The following is a 27,369-nucleotide window of genomic DNA, read 5'->3' on the forward strand; positions in this document are numbered from 1 at the left end:
ACATTAAGACACACACACTCCATACTTGTGCAACTCAACCATATTCAATACATTGCCTTTCTCCTCACTTACCAAAAAAAAAAAAAAAAAAGCATCCCCCAAACATTTCTGATCATATAAAGCTTTACAGAAAGGTTTCTTAAAATGTTACTGTCTTATATAGCTCATTGTTATTATGTATTCTTCTCAACATCAGAGGAAGCTGAACTTATTCTATATTTAAGGAGGTGCTTTGTTTCTCTCCAATGAGAGATTACATTCCTTATCCCACTACAGTTTTCCCCATTTATAAATTTGGTGTTTACACCAATCCTCCCCCAGGCTTAAAAAAAATAAGGGTTGGCACTAAATTAAAGTTTTTGGCTCCTGTAACTAAAATTAAGGCTCACAATGCATATTATTTCCATTATTTGTGTCCCATTTTTTCTTACCTATTGAAAACACCAGCCCTTAACCTACAGRCACTGGATACATTCTTAAATCATAGAGGGCTATTTTGGCTCACGTTCTCCTACCGTTCTGTGAGGTTCAGAAGACAACTTTCCAAGCCTGMAAACAGCATTTTTTTTTAAAGCTACCACAGCTGTAATTTTCAGATGATTTAATGTCTTTAGAAAAAAAAAAAATCACTAGTAATCCTGAATCAAGAGAGATTGGGACATTAACTTCATCAGATCCTTACTCTTTATGTATGTGAAAATAGGCTAGGTGATTGATTTTAATTTGGAAGTTTAGCCACAAAAGCAATGAAAACTTCACAATTCTGAACGGTTGCAGTTCTTAATAGTAAAAAGGCATGTGACACCTGAAGCAAATCTAGCTGCACAGACATCGCTGACCACACCCTAACTTTAATTTAAACTGGACCTCTTCCCAAAAGAGAAACTTAACACAGTTTCTTGAATGGAGGGAAGCTAGTGTGAAAGGCAGAGGCAAGTATTTTGCTGTTGTTGTTGTTGTTTGTTTTCCTTATAAAGTCACTGCATTAAGATCCAGATCAGTTTAGGGGTGTAAATGAAGGGAGAATAAGGGTGTTTGAGTAATATAGGCTAACACTGTTCTAGATGTGTTATTACAGCTGTAATTTCTGACTCTGTACAAATTGTACATGTAGGTTTAGACACATGAAAAAGTAACACACTCACAGAGACATAAAACACCTAAGTATAAAATATAAAGCAGTGTAGTAGTTACTAAAATTACATGCTCTCTTATTGCTACAGTGATTTTTGCTCTTTTTCTTTTTACTGTACCACATGTTGTTCTAAGCATATAATTTGCATAAATTATTCAAGTTTAAGAAAAATCCACACATCTTCACTTTAAGCTACTTATATAGTTAATATAAAACAAAAAGGTTCTAAAGTATCTCTTTATTAAAAGAGAAATAAAAATGTCACTTGAAACTGGAATTCAGTGGCCAAATGCAAGGGCAGTGCACACCTTGTCACTCGGGTAGTATTATGCCCACGCGGTGTAAGTGGAGGTTGGTGGGGTATTCGGCCCAGTCTAGAGATGSTCACCAGACCTGCATGATGCCCTACGTGTCCGTTATTGTTCTGTTTGTCTTTAGCAAAAAGGACTATGAATGACCAAAGACTAACATTTATAATTTGTAGCAAAATTTGGTTTATGTAGAAACAAGCCATGTTTTGCATTTGGATAGAGATTTAAATGAATTAAAGCTAAAAATTAAAAAGCATGATGCTGCAACATCTGGTCACTTGTTGAAGACCTCACTTTTAAAGTGGTTAAGTTTGCACAATTTGTACTTTTTTTTCTTTTTTTTTTCCTTTTTTCTTTTTTTTTTTTTTTTTACTAAACAGTATTTTTCCTTCTTTATAAACCAGAAAAACTAAACTACAGATAAATTTTCCCTACCTTGAGCTAGTGCTGCAGATAGGGTTGACAAAGCTGTACAGCGCAATCAAACATACTTACATCTTAGCTCATTGTACAGGTACAGCCATAATCAAGGCACAAAGATCTTCTACAAGTTATTTTTTTCAATAAAGTTGTACAAAATAATACATTTTACAGTCTGTACAAGAATAATAATCCAGCAGTAAAATAAAAAATGAGGGGAGGGAAGAAGAAAAAGAAGGGAAAGACTGTGAGGACTACAGTCCAGATAATGATTTTTATAGCAGACGGGATCATCAGTGGACAAACTGAAAACAGTGTGTGGTTAACTCTTTCTGCAATCACAGGCTATACGCAGTTCAATTCATAAATGTCCGTGGTTGTCTTAAGACCACCAAGACTGGATTTAAAAATACCCTTCTGAAAGGTAGCAGTTGGTTTTTGCACTGTCTAGGTCTGTTGTAGAATTGTCAGTATTTCCGTTCAAAGCCACATTACAGTCAGAGAACCAAACTCAATTGTCTGTCTTCAAACTTGGTCTGTGACTTGGCACCTTCTTTTGTCTGATGCAGTGAATGGTACAAAGTAGAGATCACGGGTTATATGATTATGCCCACAACAGTGCTAGATTACCTAAAGTTTTTTCTCCCCAATTTTTGTTTATGCTTTAAATTTTTATCCCCAATTCTTTCAGGTGTTCCACATTCAGGGCTTCTAATTAATTAAGTTTTTAAATTTCTTTTTGCCTTTTTTTTTTTTTTTTTTTTTTTTTTTTTTTTTTTTTTTTTTTTTTTTTTTTTTTTTTTTTTTTGGTTAATAACAGTGTTAGGGAATCCTCATGAAAATGGCCTTTAAGTGTTAGGGGCCATCTCAAACTGTCCGAGGGGAACAGAAGCAAGCTTAGAAGTGCTGCTATTGTCCAGCAAGGAGAAGAAGTTGAGGGGTGCAAATCAATGGGAGATTCAAACAGTTCTCTTCCACCCTATGTGGGCAAGGGTGTTTTTTTTTCTTTCTTTCTTTTCTTTTTTTCTTTTTTTTTTTTTTTTTTTAATAAGGATAAGGAGTCCAAAACACAGAAAAAAGTGCTCTCCATCACAACAACTCGTATTGGCGAAGGTGCATGCGCTGAATAATGTCCCGACAGTCATTGAAAACCCTCCGGATGTTCTCTGTATCCACTGCACATGTGAAGTGGGGATAGCAATAGTGCCTTCCGTCTCCACTTGCTGTGCTGATTCTCTGTTAAAGTAAGAGAGAGACTGTGTTAAAATAAAACTGACTGAGGAAAACAGCAACTACCACACAACTTTATGACACCTCAGGTGAATGACAATTAGATATGTATGTGTGAGCTTTGTTTTYGGAAGGGGCAACTACATGTCAAAAATGCTCATTACTTCGCAAGAGTCTCTCACCTGAATCAATAAAATTAAGAGAATTACGTGGAGAGGAGGTCACCAAGTTCTGGAAAATTACAGAGTTGAAAGAGAATCATGGAAGTGCTATTATTTATATGCAGCTATGGGAAATTTGTGCACACATCTATCTAGTAGTCAATTTATCCATATAGAAAGTGTGACTCTGCTCACTGCAAAAACTTTTTTGGCCTGTTTTATAGTTAACAAAATTCCTCCCTCAAAATTTTCTTTTGTTCCAATGTAAACCAGTCCCCAATTTGATTGTCACACTATTACAACCTATATCTGTTATAGCTTCAGCTGACCAATAATGGTAAACACATTATATGAACAGCACATTAATATTTACCAAATACCACATCTTTTAATTAATCTTTAATTATCTTTGTAATTGATGTATGGAATAAAATCTGACCCCCATTAGTAACAGCAGGACTTCGTTCACTATTCCCTGTTTGAGGTTTATGAACCCTCACCAATTCTTTTCTTACTGACTCAACAAATACAGAGTAGCTAACAAACAGCTGCAAAGCTTTTAAGCCTAGTTTAGTGTTTTGTGCAGTGCAGACACTAAATGGAAGCAACCTAAGAAGTAACAGCAGTTTTCATAACATTAGGAGATGCTTAGGGTTATGTTTGARAAAAATCACATATGAAATACTGAAGGAAAGGAAATACTTACAAGAAACTCATCTCTAATAAAATACTTGGCCCTTGTAACTCTGGGATCCTCACCAGGCTCTGGTGTTGCTGATTAATGATAAAATGAATATCTCATTAAAACAGATGTTTCATGGTGATAGCTCCTAAAAATGTTTCTGCTCACATGCGATAGAAGCACACTATAGAAGCACCCTGCAACACTGACTACGAGATACAGCAAATCGTAACYGATTACAGAAAGCAGCAAGATTAGAGGAGAACAAAAGGATATTACAGTGCCCATAACACCAGACCTTTGTTGGATTAGAAAAATGCCTACAAATATGGCTATCCACAGGCAAGACCAGAGGACATCTTTGTGACTAGTGGGTGTCACACTGCCATTACTTGGGAACAGTACTAGTGAGATTCAAGATAAACTATCACAATAAATGAGCCTATGTAGTACAGTTCTGTGAGACTGACACTTCATTACAGACTCCTATTTAAATTATCACTTTGTTGCAACCACCTGTGACATATGCTAACAAAATCAACCTTGAATCTCATCTCTCAAAGATCACTGCTGCATCTCTGCAATAGCACTGGCATGGGCTGTATGTAGTCTGCTAGCACAGTAATAGGATCTTGGCATGATGAAATCATTAATATATTCAATGTACAAAAGACAGATTTTTCTCATGATAAAATAAACAATAGTTAACAGGACAGTTTTGCTGAAAGGCACTTAAAATTATTACTACTCAGTTCTATCTTAACTGAAATTGCTRAAGATATTACAAATGTGATTAACGAGAAAATGGTAAAACTGCTGAAAGAACTTATAAACAACACCTTACCATCATCTGGTGTAGTGTAGCGAGCAAATTCTGGAAAGTAGTCTTCGATTTTAGATTTCCCTGCCAAAACTTTCTCTGCTAGCAAATCTTGTTTATTCAGGAAAAGAATTACTGAAATGGTCCGTAGCCACCTATAGAAAATTGAGGCCAAACACTGTGAGAAGACATATCTAGGATTAAATTGTAAAAAGAAACATAATCCAGTACTGAAAACAGCATATTCACATCACACACTAACAAATTCGAACAGTTCCTCTCCTACTCAAATTTACTACTATATCATTGCCTTGTTACTGTATCAAGGATGAGGCAATTAACTGATTTGTAACTCTCCAGAATTTTCTTTCATCAGACGATTTTATTATATGTTAATGTTACAGGTGGGCAGCTGTGGAAAAAATGCTATCTGTGACTGTGTTGTGAGAAGCAAAGAAAATAGATTACTCTGTAACAAGGCTTTACTATATACTACTACATATATAATTTACTAGTAATTTAGATATGAACAATGAAACTTGAATTCACAGACCTGTTGTTCCAGATACTCTTGAAGAGGTTTAGTGCTTCTTGAAGCCTATTGGTCTGGTTATCCTCTCTTATGACCATGTTGTAGCTACTGCTGGCCACCACAAATATGATAGCAGTCACATCTAAATCAAGAAACACCTATCAGTTAGTACCAAATTTCACTCCAGAAGAACTATCCAAGAATCCCAGAGTTCAACAAAGCTGCCACACATTTAGCTTCACTGGGAGAACAGTCTGGGATGCTACTACTTCCTGCTTATACACAAGATATAAAGGGAGTGGAGAAGTCATTAAAGACAGAAAAGAGGCCAGAGAACACAGCTGATCCAATGACAGTAGCTATAGAAGGGAAAGGAATAAAAGGCAGAGAAAGAAATCAAAGAAAACAAACAAGAGGTTTTAGAAGTGTCAAGGAGTTTAAAATACAGCACTGGCAGAATCAAGACGACACACAGTGGTCTGTAATGGAGTGTCCAGGACAACAGCACTTTTGATTCATATTGACAGTAATATTAAAATTAGCAGATCATGGGGATTTATGTCTAATTGCCCTATTCCTCCTAGTATGTGCTCCACCTCTCACAGGCCCCTGTCTTTCAGGGAGATATTTACAGGGTCACAGGCACTGGGATGCTGGGATTCTGTGCTGCTCCAGAGCCCTCAACACTGACTTCTGAACTCCTCTGCTACAGACATCAACAGCACGAGAAGTGAGTCAGATCAGGAGGTAACAGGAAGAGGAGGGAGCAGAGTGAAATCAAATAAATCTGCTGTTAGTAGTGCAGAAGAAAATACTGCAGAACAGTTCCACATATGTCTGAAGTGCTCAGATGATGCTTTGCAACAGGAACTGTAGCAAAAAATGAGAWTTCAAGTTGCATTCTATTTTTTCTATAGGATCTCATAAATTATTTAAGAAAAACAGAATTTTGCATAGTTTCCTAACTATTTTGCACATATCCAATAAAAAAAGAAAATGTAAAACATGTTAATTAGCCCTAGCTTTATGTAGCTTTATGAATACTTTCATGGTAAAAGATTTCATGCACCACTTTGCAGAGTTAAAGGGCAAACTGTATATCTCTAAGGAAGGTAGATGCAACACTGCAGAATACAAACAAAACTAGTTTAAAACACATGGGGAGTTAGTAGCATAATCATCTAAACTAAACAGCCTCTAACCTCTCTGTGAACATTCCAGATCTTACAAAACACATTCTGAGCTTTCTATCTCACTCACATTTAGTTAGGTGCCACATCAGCGATTAGCAATCTAAAAAAATGAGCTTACATGCAGGTAGTTAGTGTTTTTGTACAACTGTATGTTTTCAGGAAGGACATTCCCCTGAATGCTATTTCTGAAAAAATGATATAAATATGCACGACACTCCAGAAAGGTGTAGATTTATATACTTCAGTGTAAAATCTTTTTACAAGAGCATTTAGGAGCTACATATACAATACTGTAGTGTATCATATGCTATAGACCAGGCTTTACGTGAAAGGACTGATGTTTCCTACCATCTCACACTAAATTGATGGGTTGGTGCTATTTGGAAAGAAGTACCCATGAGATAGCAATGTGGCTGCAATTATACATAATAATATGACATTCTTATTTTACACTACACAACAGTAGCTATAGTGTCATTATAGATATTATGTATGCACAAATTATATATATTATGTATGCACAGATACATGTATATCTTCACCTGGAAGAATGTAACCTGGAAATCAACATTTACATAGCTGGCCAATAATGTGTGTGCACACAAACACTCACACACAAAACCTAAATGAAAGGAGGAAGTTTCAGCAGATGTAAAACTGTTAATTCATCAGACTCAATTTCCTTTCTCTGTACATTCTCCCTAAGGATGCTCTGTGCAGTAACAGAAATTTGCATGTTAAGAAAGCTTCCAGCTAGTGTAACTGGTCAGAGAATCCCTCAAGCTACATGAAAAAGTAAATGGTTTTTGCATGGTAAGAGAATTAAAAGTGGACATTAAAAGTTTGCAGAGAACTATGCAGAAATAAACATAAATTCTGATCTTACCATTAAAACACTGGATCCATTTTCGGCGTTCATCTCGTTGCCCTCCAACATCAAACATACTAAGAAAAAAAATCACAAATCTGAGATTGCATTTTTTTTTAAACAAATACAACATCACAACATATCATCAGAAGTTTTAGGACTTCTGTGTCCTAGAAGCTAAAAAGATAAAACAGTAAGAAATTCCGGTGCAGGCATGATATACTGTCGCTTTGCCTCTATAAACTAGGAAGACCATGAGGAAAAGGTCCCACAACAAGTCATTTATTGAAATGGCTACCACAGCTGTAATGTCAACAAGATCAGTCGAAAATTCAGCAATGTATAGTCAGTCAGATTAAGTGATTTTTGTAAACTGGAACACTACAGATAGCACGTGTTCTCCATTCCTCTGATAATGTAAAAAGGTTTTGGTCAAATATTTCCCTATGTAAACTAGTAGTGAATCAAATACTCTGGAAATGCATTAGCAAGAACAGATTAACATATTTCTTTGCCATCAGAATTAAAAATACAGGCCATTTTGTATGTTTTAGAGCATGCTTGCTAAATTCAAAGCTCAGAAAATATTTGTGTTCTACTAAATGTCAGTTTTAGAAATACAAAAGAAATCTTAAGAATTACAGGGTAGTCTCTCTTCCAGCTTGTTTCCTTTTTTGTCCTGGCATTTTTTCTGTGTTATACAGGTTCAGAATATATATATGTAGAATACATATATATGTATGTGTGTGTTTTAAGAAAAGGAGTATACTTACTGAAAATTTACTTTGTCCACCTGAAACTTGGTTTCAAAAATTCCTGATGTCAAAACTCTGCATCTGAGTAGATCCTAAGCATAAAAGAAGTGTCACAAGGTTTGCAGAAATATGTGTGCTCCACTTAAAAGCACAATTATTTTCATAAGCAAGTTGTTAAGGGCCAAGCTTGAAAGAGAAGGGACCATCTGTGGGCCACTTATACAAAAGTTTAGGAAGGTTCAGGATGACCCTGGGACATTAGAAATCTGCAGACACAGCTTTCACTGAGACTGAGGAGCACAACTGGATCTTTAACATACACCAGCCAGTACCCAACCTCTTCGGAGCTGCAAACAATTGAAAAGGTTACCAATCTGTCACAAAATCCTACCACAACCCAATGGTATTGGCTGCTGTAAAGCAGTGACAGTCGTTTAAAATGCCTACCTGTTAATTAATAGAGAAGAAACTAATTTGTACAGGTAAGTAATTTGTACMCTGTAAGTATGACCTTTTACAAAATACCTCTTTGAATTCAACTGAAGAGTTTGTAATTTAGGACTCAAAAGTTTCAGTGTTGCTCACAATGGATTCAAATAGCAGCTAAACTGTAATATTTGCAACACCGACACAAGAACATGTAAATGGCATAGGCTGTAAAAAAAATATGTACAATATAAGCTCTGTTCTTATTACATAGGTATCAAACTGGTTAGTCAAAGTCAAAACCACACAAAATCCAAAGGTTATACAACACTGTTAAATCATTAAACAAAATGGCTATATTTTAACATCAGTTTTCTGATAGTAAACTATTGYTGTCTAACTATTTAATCCTCTTATATTGAAATACAGATAAAACATAGTCTTAATGTGATCTACTCGTTTGAAATAGTTTTAAATTTCAAATGCCCCAATAATCAGAAATACATTTGGAAGACTGGATTCTCTTTAGCTCAGCATCTCTAGAAATCAGTAAAAGCATAAGGAAAAAGAAAAATGTTCAACCAGCTCAAGCAAAAAAAGAATGTTTACAGTGGTAAGAAAAAGACTAATTTATATGAAATTCAGATATTAAAATGTGCATGCTTTATTTATTCTCAAAGGTCTTAACAAAGATATAAGCTTTTCTGAGTGTTTGGTTAAAATGTGTTTTTGGTTAAAATGTTATTTGGTTATTTATTCCATGGAAGCATGCTACATATTGCATACTTCTTAACTGGACTAACTGAGCAGAAGATTAGCAATACATGTGTAGTTTTGGATTAGCATTTTGGATTTAAGAAAATTCTCAAATTATCAGTAACAAAATGGAGATTACATTTCCTACTGTTATTCTTATAAAACTAAAATTCTTCTGACATCCTTCTAGAAAACTTTTGACAGAGCCATCTTTAAAATATCCTCTTCTGTTAAACCTTGTGGAGTCACTTAACTAACAGTTGAAATTTACAGAATTCCACAGAGGTCAAAATTTGCTTTCTGCAAATGAGGCTTAGATAACACTAAGGAAAAATTAATATTCAGATAACTATCATTTGCATTCAAAAAAGCCTATTTTTATGTATGCTATTTAGTGAGTTGAGAAGCTGTTCTCCCCTGAAGGTAAACAGAGTCTTGCCCTTTTCCYTGCTGATCAAAGACGGACATTTCTGCTCCTTGAGCTCTTACTCTGGAGTTTGCAGTCCCCTAACACAACCAGATCCGTGTGCTTTGAGCACAGTGTTTAGTTACTGCTAACAGTGACTACATTGGTCCCGACTGCATTTGTAAAGGATGCTTAAGTTAAAGTCTTTAATGACAAYTGCCTTTAATTACAAGGCTCACTATACTTGAGAAGAATCTGGCCTGCAGAAAGAGAGGTACTGACAGACTTGCACCTGCTCAATTGCTATTTGTTAGTCCTCTTATTCATCAGAAAGTGTATGTGAAAAGGGGTGCAGTTATTTTTGTGAATAATGTATCTTCCTGCTTTTTAGAAATCTGGCTTAGTGGGACTCAGAAAATGCCAAACAACTTCACATTAAAGGAAAGAAATAACAGTTATTCGGCAAGATGGACAAGGATTTAGAAATCAATCATTCAGATTAATATTTGATGTGTACTGTTGCAGAAATCTGACAAGTCTTAAATTTGCACAGAGTTTAGTTTCATAGCACATTGTCACTTGGGTTGAAATCATGCTTGCACAAGTAAAAGTTAATTTTTCCTGGCATAACTACATACAGTACATGATAATAAACTATGGTCAGAAACAGCAATTGCAAAGCCAAGACAGAGGGTACAGAAAAGTTGTGTGATTTCTTAATGAAGCTCTACTTACCTGGTCAGACGGTGTATACTCATTTTGTTTGACTATGTCAATCTTGTCTAGGAAACTGGGAAGAGGAAAGAAAAAACAGTTTTTACTTTTCAAATCAGACAAGCTATCTAAAGCTTGATTAACTGACAAGTTTAGTTTAGTAACTGACAGGTTTCCAGAGAGTGGTGGGGACACTGTAATACATTCAGCTCCACAAAATGCTAAATACACTGAAGTTATTTAACATATGTACTCTAGCACTAATTTAAAACCGGCATTGCTGGCGCTTCCTAGCAGCAGCCAGCAGAGGGCAAATTCACCGGCTTATCGACCAAGGCTGCTCATCCCATTGCAAGACCCTCCTCCTCCCCCGTTAACAGACATGCAAGTCAAACTTGGATAATATTTTCATATAACTGCTAACAGTAAAACAGTGGCTCAAACTGCCCGCATGTAATTTCCCTGAAAATAAGATGAATATTTTTTCAAACATATCTTTTCTATAGTTAAAACTTAGTTAAAGATGGTACTTTGGGGTCTTTACCATGTTTTTAGCAATTAGCTGTATTCTTCTGATTACCTATGATCTTATTTTAAAGAACAACAACAACAACAAAATCCCCCCACGGAACCGATCTGTTGAATCTGTTCTCACACTGCGCTACAACGAAACTCAACGACGGGGCAGAACAGGGTTCCGGAATCCGGATTCTCTGCAGGATGCAGAGCCCCCAGTCAAGCTGTTCTGATCCAGGCATGCTGCACGGTGCCCCYGTGCTCAGACACCTTCCATTTTAGCGTTATTAGGAGACTTGGCAACGCTTCTGCAGTCTGCTCTGCTGGTAACATTAATGATTAATCACAGCCCTAACACCAATATACTTTAAGAGTCCTTTCAAATTCCTCAGCCTGAATTCTTTTCTTCATAAAGCAGGAATCAATGAAAAGATGAATTTTCCCTTCCCATCTCTATACATGAATAGGTTTGTTATTTGTTTCATACTTGCACAATTTCTAATACATTAAAATGTATCTTAATGAACATGCTAATAAAAAAATACAACAAAGCCTAAAGATCAATTTCCATCAAGAAAGGTGACATGGAGACAGATGCACAATGACAGATATAAAAGACAAATCGATGACAAAGTTTGTACTGCAATTAGCACACTAGATTTTTCTCATCATCTCTTCCAAGCTAAGTAATACTTTTTTTCTAATCAGAAGGAAAAAAAGCTGAGCTTTTTGTTCAGTACAGAGGATACTAAATGTGTACGACAACCATGAACCGCAACTAGAACAGTTTCTTCCAAATTCCAAATACTTGTTCTAAAGTATTCTCTCTTAAAATCACAGTTTAAGAATCGTGTGGTGATAAAATACATTTCACAAGCTGGAGGACGCTTGAAAGATGTTCAAAACGTAACATGTTCATAAAGATTCAAAGGTGATTACTATAATGTCCCTGCCTTTCTGTATTGCATTTTTCTAAGCATAACATTTTACGCAAGGTTCCATGAGAGGCGGATTTTTGTTTCTGTTTTTTTTCTTGTTGTGTTTTTAAACACTCCACTAATCAGCTTAATGGATTTTGGAAACTGACAATTAGAAAATAACAACAAGATATTGCTAAAACCTGGAACTGAAAGTACAAGCCTCTTACTGTTGTTTATGCAGACTATTTTTAGGCCTATGATTTCCTTGAAAAACATCAGCCACATAGGAGAAGCAGTACTGTACTTGAGATGAATTCAAATAGCAACATTCATGCCAGGTAAAACAAGCTCGGACGGCATAAACATGACTTCTTCCCCCCCAAACAAGTCCTAGCGTTCAGGACCATCTGCTGCTCCAACAACACCAGCTCAGGAAGAGCCTCTCACTGCAGGAGAGTTCGAACCTGCGCTGCTTCCACTTGCACGTCAGGCAGAGGGAGCAAAGCAAAAGGCTGCAGGAGGATTTCCTCCTGTGCCCACCCCTCGTCATAAAATCTGCTCTTGCTACTTTAAAAAGCATTAGGGACTAAATAAAGCAATTATACTTTTTGCACCGACACAGGGAAAGGGGTTCATTCCTCCAGTTCATCATCTTCAAAATTACTTTTGTTTGGAAGGAAAAAACAGCAAAAACGCCTAACCTGGTGCATCTAAAATAAAGTGCAATAGTGGGAAGGAAGGAGAATTCAGAAAAGATGAATACAGTATTTTCAGAGATTTATAAATCTCTGACCATCAGTCACCAATGAAATCTTTTTAAGTATATGATTTATCAAGTTAATGAAACTGATAATCAAATTAAATCAGAATAAAGGCAAATTGAAAATAAACACAAATTCATCATCAGAAATTTTCATTTTCAGTTATGTTCTACCCAAAATGTAAGTATCACTTTGCCTGCTGAATTCACTGGTGTTACAGACTGTGCTAGGTCTCTTGGAGATATGCCCACCTATGTCAGCAATGAATTTCATAGGAGAAAGAAAAGTCACCTTGGTGAAATAATTCAAATAAAACCATCAAATCACAAAAACAAATTTTATATTGAGAATAAGCCTTGCAACAAGTTACAAAGTCAGTCAACTTCTGCTGTAAATTTTTCCCAGAGATTATATGAGAAAGCTATTTTCCAGAAAGCAAAACATTCATCCAGCATCACTGCCAATCCCCACATAGGGCCAGATTCTGGACATGACTAAATAACAGGAACAGTTATTGCTCTGCAAAATACTGTCATCAAGTCAAAAGCACTTTTGCCTGTGTTATAAAAAAAAACAAAAAAGGACACTGCTAGGATGCATGTTAAAATGAAAAAGGTTTTAGATCATTTGTAGTCAGCTAAATTTGAAAAGCAGTATCCCTAGAACAGCAGCAGATGCATCCTTGAGATACTAAAATAAAAGAAGCTATGAGTAAAAAAWTAAGATCTGAAATAAAATGGGCTTTATTTTCAGGGCTCCTTCTTCAACGCAGGGAAGGAAAAAAAAACGTGAAATGTTTTGAAAACATGCACAAAAGCTCTCAACTATTCCCGCTAGGATAAATCATTAAGTCATACACATACCCCCATCTTTCCCAATTTTTAACAAGCCTTCTACTGTATCTCTCTTTTTCAGATCAAGATATACGCAAATTACCAATTCTTTCTGGAGTTTCAGAGAGAATTTAATTCCTGCACTGATAAATTCCTATACAGGGGGAGTTCAGTGAATCGACAGCGATGCTCCAAGATTTCTACAGTCTCCACTCGTTTCTTTCTAACTGAAATGGAACAGATAAACCTCCACCAAACAACAAAACTTAATTTTGAGCAGAACAGGACATCACCACATGACCAGAAAATGCCTATGTTGCCATTACTATTTTCCCTGCTAAAGAGATGGGGTAATTCGCTAGTCTTTTTAACTGTAATTGTGATTTGATTAAATGGCTGACAGGCAGTAAAAATTTTCATCTCGCTTCAGAGCAACTTTGAGTTTGAACGTGGGGTAACACTGGAAAGGTTTCTTCAAACAGACAACATATCTATACTATCAGATCTTGTTTTTTTCTGTCAAGCCATAACCTGAAATATATGCAAAAAAGCTCTCACGTGACATATAAGACCTCACCATTAGTATCAATAAGACATTACATATCAAGCAATTATTTTTTTCAGCCCTAATCATAAATAAAATAGTCAATGAAGATTTCCCTCACCAGCAGTGCTTGAACTCTGTACTGGTAGTTTCTGCCCTCCAAAAGCCTCCAGGTATTTTACAGACAGTAAATCACGCTCCCAGCTCCTGCCTCTCTTCATTCACACTGCATTTCCTGCCTCTACCATCACATCCTGAAGTGCACACCTCACTTTAACCCTATTTTAAAAGTAGGAAAATCAAGGCACACAAGGAGTAAATTAGTTGCCCCATGTCCCTTGAGTCAGTGAGAATGGAATTTTCACTTCCTCTGAGTCATGGGCTGTATCAAGATAGTGCTAAGAATTCAGCACGCTGTATTTACACTGATCACCTTTAAAGCAGTCCTCACAATTCAAGTTACTACATCTGAAAATTAATGCATTATTCATTTACCGATCTTCCTAGAGAACAAACTGTACAAATGTCTGGCAGATTTATTTATTTATACATGATTGGGACTACAAAACTGGGCTCAAGGCTCCCTAAAGTGTTTGTAAGCTGAAATTTAACCCAGCATTAATATTGTTTATAAACAAGAATGCAATTCTTTTATTTCTCAGAACAGAACATCCTTTACTTCTACTTTACTCCCTTTTTCTGTCTGTRCCATAATCTTTAACGTTACTCAGAAACAGCTCTCTAAAAGGCAAAACAGCTAACTATTTGCTAAATTGTTTCTTCAGCTACTTTATTTCTATAATATATTGTAACAAAAACTACAAAGTCAGAGGTATAGCACAGAAACAAAACAGTCTCTTTAAAAGGGCATTCCAGCTGAGAAATACACCATCCACGTCCTGTAACTTGAATGCAATTAAAAAGAAAAATCCCCCCAAAACCCTACATCAAAATAATTATAAAAAACCAAAACAGAAGTGTTTTCCAAACCCTGAAAAGTCAGGTCGGTTATAGCGTGTCCAAAGCCATGGCTTCCCATGCAGGTCAATACGCTGACAACAAACMCAGGGCGCAGGGTTTATTTTCAGCTGCGAGCGTGCACGTACACGTCGACCGTCCCTCAATTCTGCCCGTTTCTGCTATTGGGAGCAAGCGGCAGACGGAGACGAGAGAGAATCCTTCTCCCTATGCCGCTGATAAAGATTTCTCTTGCTTTTCAATGAGCTTATTTTGTAAGAGAAGCAGAAAAGCAGGAGAAGTTACAGGAACGATGCAGACAAAATAAGCAAACATTCGATCTGCTAGTATTTATGGCATGCTGCAAACGAGGCAGTATGTGAATCCAAGCTTGTCATGTGTTTTCTCAAAATGCAGTAAAAAAWAAAAAAAAAAAGGTAGGGAGAGCTTTTGATTTGCTTTAAAAGCTATGATTATATTTTCTATCATTTACAAAGCTGTTTGTTGTTAAGATGGTGACAGATGACATGCTACAAATGCTAATGGATAATTTAAAAATATTCAGAAAAACATTTTGTTTTCTTTAAATAAAACAAGATAAAGCAAAAAAATTGAAAGCTTTGCACTTATTTTTATTACTCCACAAAGAAAATTGTAATAGAAAATACGTATAGAGAAAGGTACATACAGCCAGCATGTAACAAATATTCTTGGTGTGAGTATRAGCAGCGTGTTTGCACATAAAAACACCTTGCCTATGTTGCTCCTGTAATGAAATCCTGCATGTCAGTTCTCAGACATAAAAGAACACCATTCAAAAATGGAGTTAAGCTGAAAATGAACTTTAACAAGTTATATAAGACTCAGAGAGAAATTAAGGGAAAGACCACTATTTTGAAAACGTCCCCAAGAAGYTGGAAATATTTCTTAATTTCCAGTTTTGAGTCAAATGGCTACTACGATTTCCTTCTAGAGAAAAAAAATCACACAAAAGGAGATTTTTAAAAAACTAAAGCTCAGGATTTAATTATGTGATATATACTCATTGATACTCTACCTAAAGTGACTATGAGAGCGGTCTCAGCGTTAATTGTGGGAGAACCTCGGAACATTCCTGCCACTTGGAGGCGGAGGGGCACCATTGCTCTAATTTTGAAGCAAATAATGAGAAAGCTGAAAAGTATGACTCCATATATTTGGAATCATCTTGTGGTAATCAAGGTTACAGTTCCTTATATGGTGTGGAGTACATGAAGCACACATTAAAAAAAAATAGAATATTAAAACTATGGGGTATAAAGAACTGCAGCTCCTACAAAAACCCCTGAACGCGCCCAACCAAACTCCCAGAAAAGCCCCTTTCTTTTTGTGCTGCCGTGAAATACAAACCTGGCCTGAAAAAACAGGACTGGCTCCGCACGTTGTTGCCTAAACTGCATAATTAAAAAGCGCAACCCTCCAGGAGGCCACGAGACCCGAACGAATTTCAAGCAAAGACAACGGACCGTAACGCAGCCTTTCAAAACCCTGCCAGCGACCAAAAAGAGCAAACAGGGAAAAAGTGGGAGAAAAGCGGGGGRAAAAAAAWTTAAAAAGGAGAAAAATCTATTTAAAGAAATCATATTTGTGTTTGAGAATCTGTCTCTTTTTTTCTCTCTGCCTATCTAAAGTTAGTCTGGCTTAGAGGATGCACTAACTTTCCCAATCAGTTTTACATTACAGCACAAGTCCAGAAATAGCTCCCAGCCGCCTTGGCCTCTAGCACGGTTGCCATGACAATGGAACCACAGCTCTATAAATAGCTCCTCAGCACCAAATCTTGTGAGACACATCTGGAATGGGGCCAGCCCAGCCCCAGCTTGACAAATAAAAATAGGCACAGGCTGTTTCAAAGGCTGGAAAGGTACAATGCATCTCYGCCCGGGCACAGAAACGAGCGGCGGGCACAGGAACAAGCCTGCTTGCTCCTTAGTACGAGATTTATTTGATAGTAACACAGGAAAGGAGAAAAGTTACTGTACGGCGCGCTAAACGTTCAGTCCTTCTCTAACGCCTATTTTTCATTTTTTCCCCGTTCTCTGCGGCAAAAGCGTACCGCTTTGGAAACTCTAACAATACAGTGTCTTGCCCACGGGACCATTAAAATCAGGCAAAAGAAAAGAAAAACGATCTTCAGAATTCCCCTTCTAACTATTTCTGTGGATTTTTGGCTTCGACCAAGTGCTTAAGCCAGCCCATGCGACGCCCCGACCAGCTCCGGACAGGGCTGCAGCTCCTGCTGAAATCACCGAGAGGCTCCCAAGGGCCTGGCAGGACCTGCCCCCTGTGCCAGCTCCGGCCTCGCCGTGAGCCCCCTCGGACCATCCCAGTCTCACCAACAGCCCCCCTCAGCTGCCCTGGCCTCGCCACAAGTCCCCTCAGGCCACCCTGGCCTTGCCAATAGCCCCTTTGGATGCCCTGGCCTCACCAATAGCCCCTTGGGCTACCTCAGCCTCACCAATAGCTCCCTCAGACGCCCYGGCCTTGCCATGAGCCCCCTTGGGCCACCCCGGCCTCGGAGCGTGGGCTGCACACGYGGCTCGCAGCAGCCTCGAACGGGGMGCCTTCAGAGACAAGAGGCAGAGCTGGGCAGCTGCGTAACCCAGCCCACCGCACAGGCGCTGCCCTGCAGAACTGCCTYGCAGGCAGGCATTTGCTTGCACTCCATGGGTGAGAAAGTGTCTTATTTTTAGCATGGGCTCTTGATCAACCCATTCAATTACATCCAAATTGTATGTGTGGGAACAGAATGTTATGTCAAAAATGTTATTCATGATTTTTGTCAATATTACCCAACAGTAGGCATTGGTATAATCCAGAGAATCAGTATTTTCAGCAGCATACGAAAGCCCTGGTTCTGGAACAAGCCTGAAGTTCTAAGACTTGCCTGTTTCACATATCCTCGAAGGAGTAGCTGATGCGATATAACACGACCAACACAGCTCTCAAAATACAAAATCTTTGTAGCTTTATCAGAAACCAATAGTGACTACAGATGGCAATCAAACTACTGCAACTATAATAAGCATTTAAGCCACAGCAAAATATCTTCCGTATGCCACAGACACCAGCATGCACGTTCAATGCAAACTGCTCCATCAGCCCACAGGATTCCTTTAGGTCCCTACATGGGTATTTTCATTTCTAAAGATTGTAGAGTAAGCTCCATCCAGGCTTAAATCTATATGGAAACTTCCCATCCCTTCCCCCTTCCTTTCACCACGTACTGTTTTGCTCACTGGCCCTTGAAACAATGTGTATTTCAGAAAGCAGCAATTTTCAAAGAAATCTTTTGGAAAGCATGCTTTATAACGTGTAATATAACATAATTCGGATTTGTTTTTGTAAAAGTACTTCAAGTTAGTTTAAGAGCCCATAACCAGCTGCAAGCTTTGATTCAGCTATACTAATTTTTTTTTTTTTTAGTATTAAAAAATATTTCTTTCTTTCCAAGAAATAAATTAGAAGCTAGCGTGCTCTCTCTCCTAGAAGGCACAAGCGTTTTGGGTCTGCACAGGGGAAACACGAGCAGGACCCCTCACCCGCCAGGCCGCGGGGATCCTTCCCGCTCCAYGAGCGGTTCTGGAAAGGGGCCTCCACAGCAGAGCATCTGCAACTCCTTTTTGCTTTCCACTAACCGGGGGCACACTTTTACCCAAGTTCTATAGCCATTTGTCTACAGCTAGGCTTGATCCCTAGGCTTTGCACGCCACTTTCCCACCTGCCCATAAACTAAACCAGCCCCAAACACTTCAGGCTTTTCCAGCTGCCTTCACTCATACCTTCCAAGCTTGTAAAATGGTATTTTCTCACTCTCACGACTACCAAAACAGAGTGATTAAAAACAACTTACTACTGTATGCCTGGGAGGCTTGCTCTGCCACACAAGCCCGTATATGTCCAACAACTCTGGAGCAGCCCCTCAGCCCGCCCCACAAAATTACCTCACCCAGTCGATAGGAAGCTTGGGCTGCTCCAAGGCCAAGGTTGGGTTCTGAAACGGGAGGTAACAGTATGAATGAGATCACCATGTCGTGATCTGATTCCAGGGAAAGCCTGAGGCGGGAACACCGTGTTAGCGAGCGCAGAGGAACATGGCGCAATCCCCATTTAACTTTTTGTTTCTTTACCTTTTTGAACAGGCAGCAAAAGAAGAATAAAAACACGGAAGAAAAAAACCAAAGCAAGACATAATTACCATTCACATAATAGAGTTTTTCATTTAACTTTCCTTCCTGCTCTTTTCTCCAATTTTTCTGTCTGAATCTTGGTTGGCTGAACCAGTAAGAGCCTCATCTCTAACTCATGATCCTGTTCCTTGGAAACCACTATCAAGAGCATATTCCCTTAGATATGGGCACACCATATCCCTTCTCCTCCACGATTTAAATATTTGCTTGTCTTCATATTTTCTTATGCCTGTTGTTTAAAATACAAAAAGAGTTGAATTAATCAGAAGTCAAAATATCGCCCATCTTTAAACAACGTGTGTGCTGTTGGCAGCAGAGTGACTGCAGAATGGTGCGTCCAGGCCGGGGAAGCCCTGGGACTATAACCCAGCTGAGAAGGGTGGGAGCGGGGAGTCAAGAAGAGCGAACGTGAGCGCATCCATCCACGGGAATGCCGGCGCGTCCGTCCGCGCGCTCAGGCTGCCAGCCTCGCAAAGCTGCTTCCGTGACCCACCTAAAGCGGCTTCTGCCTTTCCTGCTGCTTTGTGTGGTTTTAACCTTCTCTGTCTCTGTGATCTGGAAGAATCCAGCTCCTGTGTATGGCATCAAGGTTTGTATTTTGTATAGCTGTTTCACTGAGAGTTATGCACACCGAAACTAGGATTTGTAGTTTTATGCCAGGAATGAAAAGCTAAAGGTTGGTACTTAAATTTTAAGAAAATAATTAATTCTGTTTCCATGATCTTTATTACCTATAAAGCCGCCAAACTGAGATGACAAGAAAACAAGTATGGCTGATCACACAGCTCTGTAAGATGATACAGTGAATTTGTCCTCCTACAACACCAAACCCCTTCCAGTGTCTGTATTCTTTTATGCAAAAGCGGTCACAGACTGCATCACTTCCAGGCTCTGTGGGGGCTGAACAGAGAYGGTAACTTTAAATTTTAATGATTTTTCAAAACCTATTTAACTGAAGCTGGTACAGCCTCCAATGGATCTTCCTACATGTGTTTGAAATGGTTTTTGCTACTATACCCTAAGGAGACAGCTTAGGCAAAATCACTTAGGCAAAAATCAATATGGGTAATTTTAGCAGAATTAAAGAGTATCTCTACAGAATGTAAACTTGTTTGAAAAAAAAAAAATATTCCAGCTTAAATAAATGTTTAGCTTCAAGTTYGTATCTCATTTTTAGTATAGAAACAATCTGTGTGTTCTTCCAAAAATCTACCTCCTACTGCAAGCTACCCTAGGCAATCAGAACAGGTGAGCCTAACGGGCGATATCCTTTCATTGTGTTCCAACAACRTATTTATACAAACTTTGTCATCGTGGTCTTTAGCTCCCTCCAGTGCTATCAAATCAGTAGAATTACACTGAGCTGATAAAGACTACTACCTGTTGCATCATATGACAGAATTAGTGATCGGAAAGGTTTTTTTKGGGAAAAAACAGGCGTAGGATTCTCAGAACAAACATATCCTAYAGAGAATATACTGACTTAACCTTTTACATTTTCACATCTATATTTAAAAATTCAAACTTGGTAAAAATACCAAAAATAGTATAGTCATTACTTTACAGAATGGGATACAGACAGAATCACCACTAAACGACTGGGTAAAAAAGCTGACCTCTGATGAAGCGCTAAAACTAGTTTTGCAAGCGAATGCAAAAAGAAGGTAAAGTGAGAGGAGCAGGGAAAGTGAAACAATGACTATGAGAAAAGGGATCAGAAGCACAAATAAACCCGTACTATGTGAAAGCTGCAAAATCCTTATGAGTATTAATTATTGGTATTTGTATCATCACTTTCACATGATAAAGAAGTAATAAAGGAATTCCTCATACTGTTTTTCCCTATCTGAAGAAACAGAGATAAACAAAGATGAATAAATCAAAGGTCCTTACATTTTTTCAATGTGTGTGTCTCATGTAAGAGAAGTAGGCAGAATTGAGGTAACAGACATACACCCTTTGTGAGTCCAAAATGATGAGTTCAACATGACTGCTACCTTTTTACCATGGTGATAGGGAGGATTTGAGTGTCTTATTTAAATATACTTGTACAAAAGTCTTCAGCAAAACAGTACAGATGTATTTAACATAAAGACTGTGAAGCCAACATTGGCATTTTCTCTACTTAAGCACCATTATGCTTAAGATATGCATTTGTTTTCAATTTTAGGATGCTACACATTTCTGCAAAAATGCAGTGATTTTGACCATTACCCTGCTCACAGGAAACTTGAGTAAAGTCCTAACTCTAATGCCAGTGTTACACGTGATCCCTGCTCCGGGCATGTCTGCCTGGAMTGGCAGCATCTCCGCTGAACCTGCCTGTCAATACCTGCTCCGGGCTGACAGCTTAAGCAATTCGCAGCAGCTCACATTTCAGTTTTGCTTTTCTCAGGAGCCCTTTCTTTCTTTTTTTTTTTGAACCATCATCTTTTCCAAACTTGGAAAAAACAACTCCAGGCCTCTGTAAACCGCAGCACACAAGCTGGCATCTAGTATTACAGCACCTGTAAAGAGCACACCTCTCCATTCTGAACTGAATTAGAATATAAAGTTACTCTTCTTTCTCCTTAAACATGTGCTCAATTGTGAAATTTAATACTAGATATACTTTTAAAAAATGACTTTAAAACAAACAATTGATATGGAACTACAATAGTAATTTTACACTGATTCTGAGGACTGCAGAGACAATAATWTTTGACTATTTTGTATGGCTATTGCAAACCAAACCAATTGCAAACACTGCCTGCAAATATCTATTTCAGTATTCCTTTGACATGTAATACAAYAAATAAGTCAAATTTAAGTGAAGTGTTTGTCTCTCCCTGGTACAATTACATTCAGGCAGATAAAACAGGCAAGAAATCAAGATTGAAGCCAAATTCAAAGGCAAACAATAAAGGTGAATATACTGCTACTGTAGGAAAGCTGTTCACAGCAAGTGACCACATTGCTGAAAGAGTGGCACAGCCTTCTCTTTCTCATTTCAATATCAAAGAGAAAGAACTGGCATTTGATTTCATGATTTTGCTCTTTGTTCAGATATTCAGATTCTTTGCTTTCTGGTCCTAAAAGGAAAATCTAATAGAGGACCCTCCACCTTCATTTACTTGAATGTTGTTTGTGGTAACAGCAATAAATAGACATTTACTATGGGCTATTTCCCCAAACTGCATTTGAAATATTTATTGTTTTAAGAATTTTCCAATTAAAATGGGACACCTCACAGAATGCTTTGGCTTTAAATACGCTTGCCTAGAGCATTAATTTAGCAAGCCACACGCCATGCCATGTCAGAATTATTCAAAAACTTTTTTGCCCTTCCCTCTCTCTATTCCACAGACCTACTCAACTTATCCCAAAGGAGGATTTTAATCATCACAAAAACATGAATTCCTTTAAATCTAATCTCCCAAACAAGAGACTGGCTATGAAAGACCTTAAAATGGTATTTAAACCTTTAATCAGCAAAAGGTCTGTAAGCCYGAGAGTAGGATACACTTCCTTTCTATTTGTTTTACAAAATGTATTTGAAGAGCTCACCATCATGACATGGGCTTTTTGAAGGCCACATGTTTTCAGGATTGAGCTAACACAGAATTTAGACTGCAGCATGTACAGGAAACATAAAATCCCTGACAAGGCACAACCATAGCCTGCTTCCTCCTCAGCCAAGAGTCACGTCTCTTGGTTTCGGCACCGAGAGGTTTCCTCTTGCAACGCACTGACTCACACCTGAGAAGTCAGACGCTGCAGAAATGGAGCAGAGATAGAGCTGGAGTAAGAACGCAGAGTGTGTGGGGGTGATGCCTGTGCATGTGTAAAAGAGAGAGTAGCAGGGCAAGTTCACAGGAAAAAGGAGGCGAGGGGAAATTTGAGAGGCCTTTGAGAGGCCTTGCTTATTCTCTAKCTAACTTAAGAGCACGTTGCAATGAGGAAGTGATAATGCAGCTGTTTCACGTAGAATTTGTTCTTTTAAATTAGCTTAGCTTTGATGAAGCTAGTTATTACAATTATATAAATGTTGTAATTACCTAAACAATTACTAAGTATGTTATTCATAGAACATAACTGTTTTCACACTGTAACTTAAAAAGACATTCACTCCAGAACGGATAGCTCTGTCTTGAAAGGTAACCTTGCATTGAGAATATCCAGTTCAGAGGGACCTAAAGATGACTAAAGCTTGGTCACATATAGGAGCCATCTCTGCAGCCTCAGCTAACACGCAAAATGGCATCGCTGCTTCTTCGAGGAATGGGGGAAGGAGGAAAAAGGAAAAAGGTTCTGGCCACGACGGCTATGCAGCAACTCAACATGGTGCTGCGAGGTCGACTATTCAGGAGGATGAAGCAAACAACGGGCGGTGCAAAATAATTTTGTCTTGGCAGGCATTAACCCTAGCACTGCAGTGATGCTGGTTTCTGTTGACATCACTATTTTATTACACTGAAAACTAGCAGTATCGCAAAGCTACGAGTAACAACTCGTTGCAGCACCACACACGAGCAGGCTTGATGCAACCCCGTATTTTTTTCTCCTCCATCGCAGATGGACAGCAGGGAATCTGGGAGGAATCAAAGCCTGACAGAAGAGCCCAGGGTATGTAGTCAAGTTCCAGCAAACTTCCAAACGCAGATTCCACAAGACAATGAAAAGCCCATGGATAGMGGCAGAGCGCACCCCTGACCAGCTCTCTGTCTGCAGAGGGCACTGTCTCATGGTTGCATTTGCAATAGATGAAACTCTAAGSCTAAATTATTTATTAACAGATTTAAAATTTCATCTCCTACATAAAAAGGCACATCTAAACTGTCTCAGGGGAAGAACTAAACAAAACCAGGCACTCAAAACCATGGGTAGTATTGCTGCAGTGGCAGAGACAGGAAGGGGACCATGAAGGTATTTGCTCTTCCCCAACTGTCATTCTCCCTCATCAACTAATATTAACTGCTGTGAACCCCGTTGGGACTTGGCTACCCTCAAAAAGCTGTGCTCAGTACCCAAGTCCATTATTTTCCACAAATATATTCYAGCAGGAATGCTCTTATCACATTGTGTTGCAAAGAAGCTCTTCTCCCATCCCCTCTGTGCCGACTCCCGCAGGTGCCGGTGGAGCAGCGGGAACACCGCGGCCAGGGCGGTTGGGAAAGCAGAGCACGGGGCAGCAACTGGCACCTCGCAGGCCTAGGATACCTGGAACTAAAAACTGTGCAATTTGGACGGCAAAACACAATTCCAGGATTTCCATTTGTTCTGCATTACTATAATTAGAGCTTCCGGATTATGGTTTACACTAAAAAGAACAGCCAGGACTCCAAGGTAGAAGAGACGGGAGCAGATGGGTCAGATAAGGAGAGMGCTAAACACTTCTGGGGAGGCGTGAGCGAGCTCCAGCACCACCTCCACTCTATCTGGTGCTCATACTACATGTGCTATGAACGTTAAGACCACACATGAAATACCATCACGCTGCAGTGTTTTGACTCCACTTCCTCTACTCAGCAGCAAATTATCACTACACCAAAAAACAAAAGCATGCCTAAGTGCAGAAACTGATAAACTGCACAGTAGTTAAGTAGTTAATAAATAATGTGCAGTTACTAAATAAAAGTTTTCTGTTCTTCTAAATTTTTTGCCCACGAGGTTTTTGCAGTGCCTTGGCCACACTCGCTGCCCTGCACTGCCCGCAGCGCCCAGCACTAGTGACAGGTGCCGGGCTCTCAATGGGACGAGGGCCTTTCCCTTGTCCCGTTCCACCCACATTTGGATCCTAAAGCTTTTAAAACCGCACTTCTTTGTAAAATGCACACGCACAGGAAGTCCAAGACTGCCAAAAAGCAGAAGAAAAAGATTAAAAAAGGTTTAAGCTGCTAGCTAGCCATGCCAGAATTATACACTACACCTAAATACAGGTTTTAAGGGAGCATCATTGGACTATTTTTCCAGATAAACAATTTAAAAAAAGAAAAAGGGGTATATGTCTTCCTTTGAACAAAAATACTCCATTTGAGAGACCTATGTTTCAATAACACATCTTACAATTTTCTGTTTCCTCATTTAAAGACAATAGAAAGAAAAAACAGGGCTGATACAATTTACATTCGKGTCACTGAGTTTCTTGATTGTGACTCCAAATACCAGGCCTATTAAACACACACAACACCACCCAAACCCCAAACCACACTGCTCTGCATTAGAGCTTCCTGCTGTTACCTACAACCACTTCTACTGGCGTAAGCAGCATGTATTTGCTGGAGGCATGACCAAAAAGTATTCCAAGGAAGAAAGAAGGCAATCCCCCATCTATTGTAACGATTGAAAAGTACAGCCTTCATAATGCAATATTGATTTTTGCCTATGCTTGCTCCCATACATTTATAGCTGAGCTGCAAGGCTAAATCCCACCCTGCAGAATAAGGATAACAAATGTATGCTTATTGTTATTATATAGCTTTTTAAAGCAGGTATTTGTTGAATTATGGCAAACGCTTCTTACAGTCTGATGAGCACTGATGAAAAGTGTACTGGGTGCGGCACTAATCTTTCATTTGTGAGATCTGTCTTCAGGGAAATCGGTTTCACATTCTTCATGGACACGTGACTTTATCAGAAAACCACAGCGAACAATTTTGGCATAATTAGCAGGACCTTCTTAAATACAGCCCGTAAAAAAAGCTCCAAGGGAAACAAACACATTTCACATCATTAGGGAAAATCAGAGCTGAAACGGAGGTACAGTACCAGTCACCACACAGCACAAATCCTACCTATTTTTAGCTCACATTTCCAATAAGAAAGCAGCTGGGAGTCTAATGAAAACACCTTGGTGACAAATTTAATGGACTGAATACTAAAGTTACTATTTTTAAATAAAGTTCCTAATTACCTTTCAAAACAAGAAGCAATTAAGCAGCAGTGGAGCTGCTGCCTAGCAAGAGCCTGGAAAGGCTTGGCTCCCATCAGATTGAAACTGGGAAATGGCTCAACACCTTGCTGATCCTAAACACAGGTAGGGAGCCAGGTTTTTTTTTTTTTCTTTTTTTTTTTTAAATTTTTTTTCCCTCTTTTTCACTTTGTGGAAGCGGCTCTGCTTTGGCCTGTCCGGTCCTGCCTTGCCCTGCGTTTCCCTCCCCGCTTCTCGACTGCATTAACAATCCCGCGCACTGCAGAGCAAAACCCAAATGCAGCCCGTTCCGGCTGAAGGGATCTTGGGATCAGCCTCTCTGATAGCAACACGTGAAGCTAAGGAGAGGCTCAGCCCTGCRGAGCAGTGGGGGACGCTGAACTACACCAGAGGCGATGGAGCAACATCCACGATCTCTCTTCTAAATATGCTCTGGGATAGCACAAAGCAATGACTGACATGGAGTAACTGCGATTTACTGAACCTGCCATGTAAATCACAGCAAAATGGGTTGTTAACTGACACGCTCTTCTCCAAAATAATCTCTAAACTGCTCTTTAAAGCCAGCCATTTTAATTATCATCTCCTTTGATGAAACAGTGTGATAATAATGAATATGTTATACTTGTAAACTCACGTAGGAACACTCCACATTTCATACATACCATGAGCCTAACTTCTGAAGCAAGTTTTCTGTTTTTAACAAGAGTGGTGGTGAATTAGAGATAGCACTGGAATATATTCAGACAATGTACTAAGAGGGAGAATTTTAATATTGAGACACATATGCTCTTAGAGTTTGATGTCTCCATTGGAATATATCATCTATGCTGGTAAAATAGGAGAGAGAATGATCTCTAAATGCATTTCAACCTCTTCTGCRAAAACATTCATTGTGTCAAGGTTATCCTGTAGTACTTTCTGGCATGACTTTTATGAAAGATTGCAAAATAGCATCCTTCACTCATTCAACTTCATTCAACACTTCACACTATCCAAAATCATCCAAGAGGTTTTGCAGCTATGAGTTTGTATGTCCTTTCCGAAGGAGAAATGCATTACATGAATCTACAAACAGGGACACTAAGTTGCATCCAAGTCTGATCCAGAGTCAGGAAAAGGCCAGAATTTATGCCTTACCTCTCTGCTCTTCACAGCAGAGAAGCTGCTCCACAGAGCTATGTAAAATATGTAACAAAACAACTGCAGACTCAATCCAACCAAGACTGGGTCACTGCTAAGACGCAATTTGATGAAAGAATATCCAAGAAATCACATTCACACTCTTCT

General features: G+C 38.7%; 1 protein-coding gene across 2 annotated transcripts in view; it reads right to left on the reverse strand.

Moving 5' to 3' along the window:
• Nucleotides 1-2,916: 2,916 nt before the first annotated feature.
• GNAS (GNAS complex locus) overlaps nt 2,917-27,369 on the reverse strand; it is a 32,134-nt gene continuing 7,681 nt past the window's right edge. Inside the window, exons 1-8 of one of the 2 annotated variants that reach the window (XM_026042188.1) lie at nt 14,974-15,019; nt 10,431-10,485; nt 8,126-8,199; nt 7,371-7,429; nt 5,313-5,433; nt 4,784-4,914; nt 3,964-4,031; nt 2,917-3,102 (exon numbers count right to left, since the gene is read on the reverse strand). In XM_026042188.1, coding sequence (XP_025897973.1) covers nt 2,956-3,102; nt 3,964-4,031; nt 4,784-4,914; nt 5,313-5,433; nt 7,371-7,428 — 525 coding nt within the window. In that variant the 5' untranslated portion in view covers nt 7,429; nt 8,126-8,199; nt 10,431-10,485; nt 14,974-15,019 and the 3' untranslated portion in view covers nt 2,917-2,955. Of the gene's footprint in view, nt 3,103-3,963; nt 4,032-4,783; nt 4,915-5,312; nt 5,434-7,370; nt 7,430-8,125; nt 8,200-10,430; nt 10,486-14,973; nt 15,020-27,369 lie in introns of those variants that run through there. The other variant, XM_026042187.1, reaches the window with a different exon arrangement.

This window comes from Nothoprocta perdicaria, unplaced genomic scaffold (genome assembly GCF_003342845.1).
Source record: "Nothoprocta perdicaria isolate Ctin4 unplaced genomic scaffold, notPer1 scaffold_3, whole genome shotgun sequence".
NCBI lineage: Eukaryota > Metazoa > Chordata > Aves > Tinamiformes > Tinamidae > Nothoprocta > Nothoprocta perdicaria.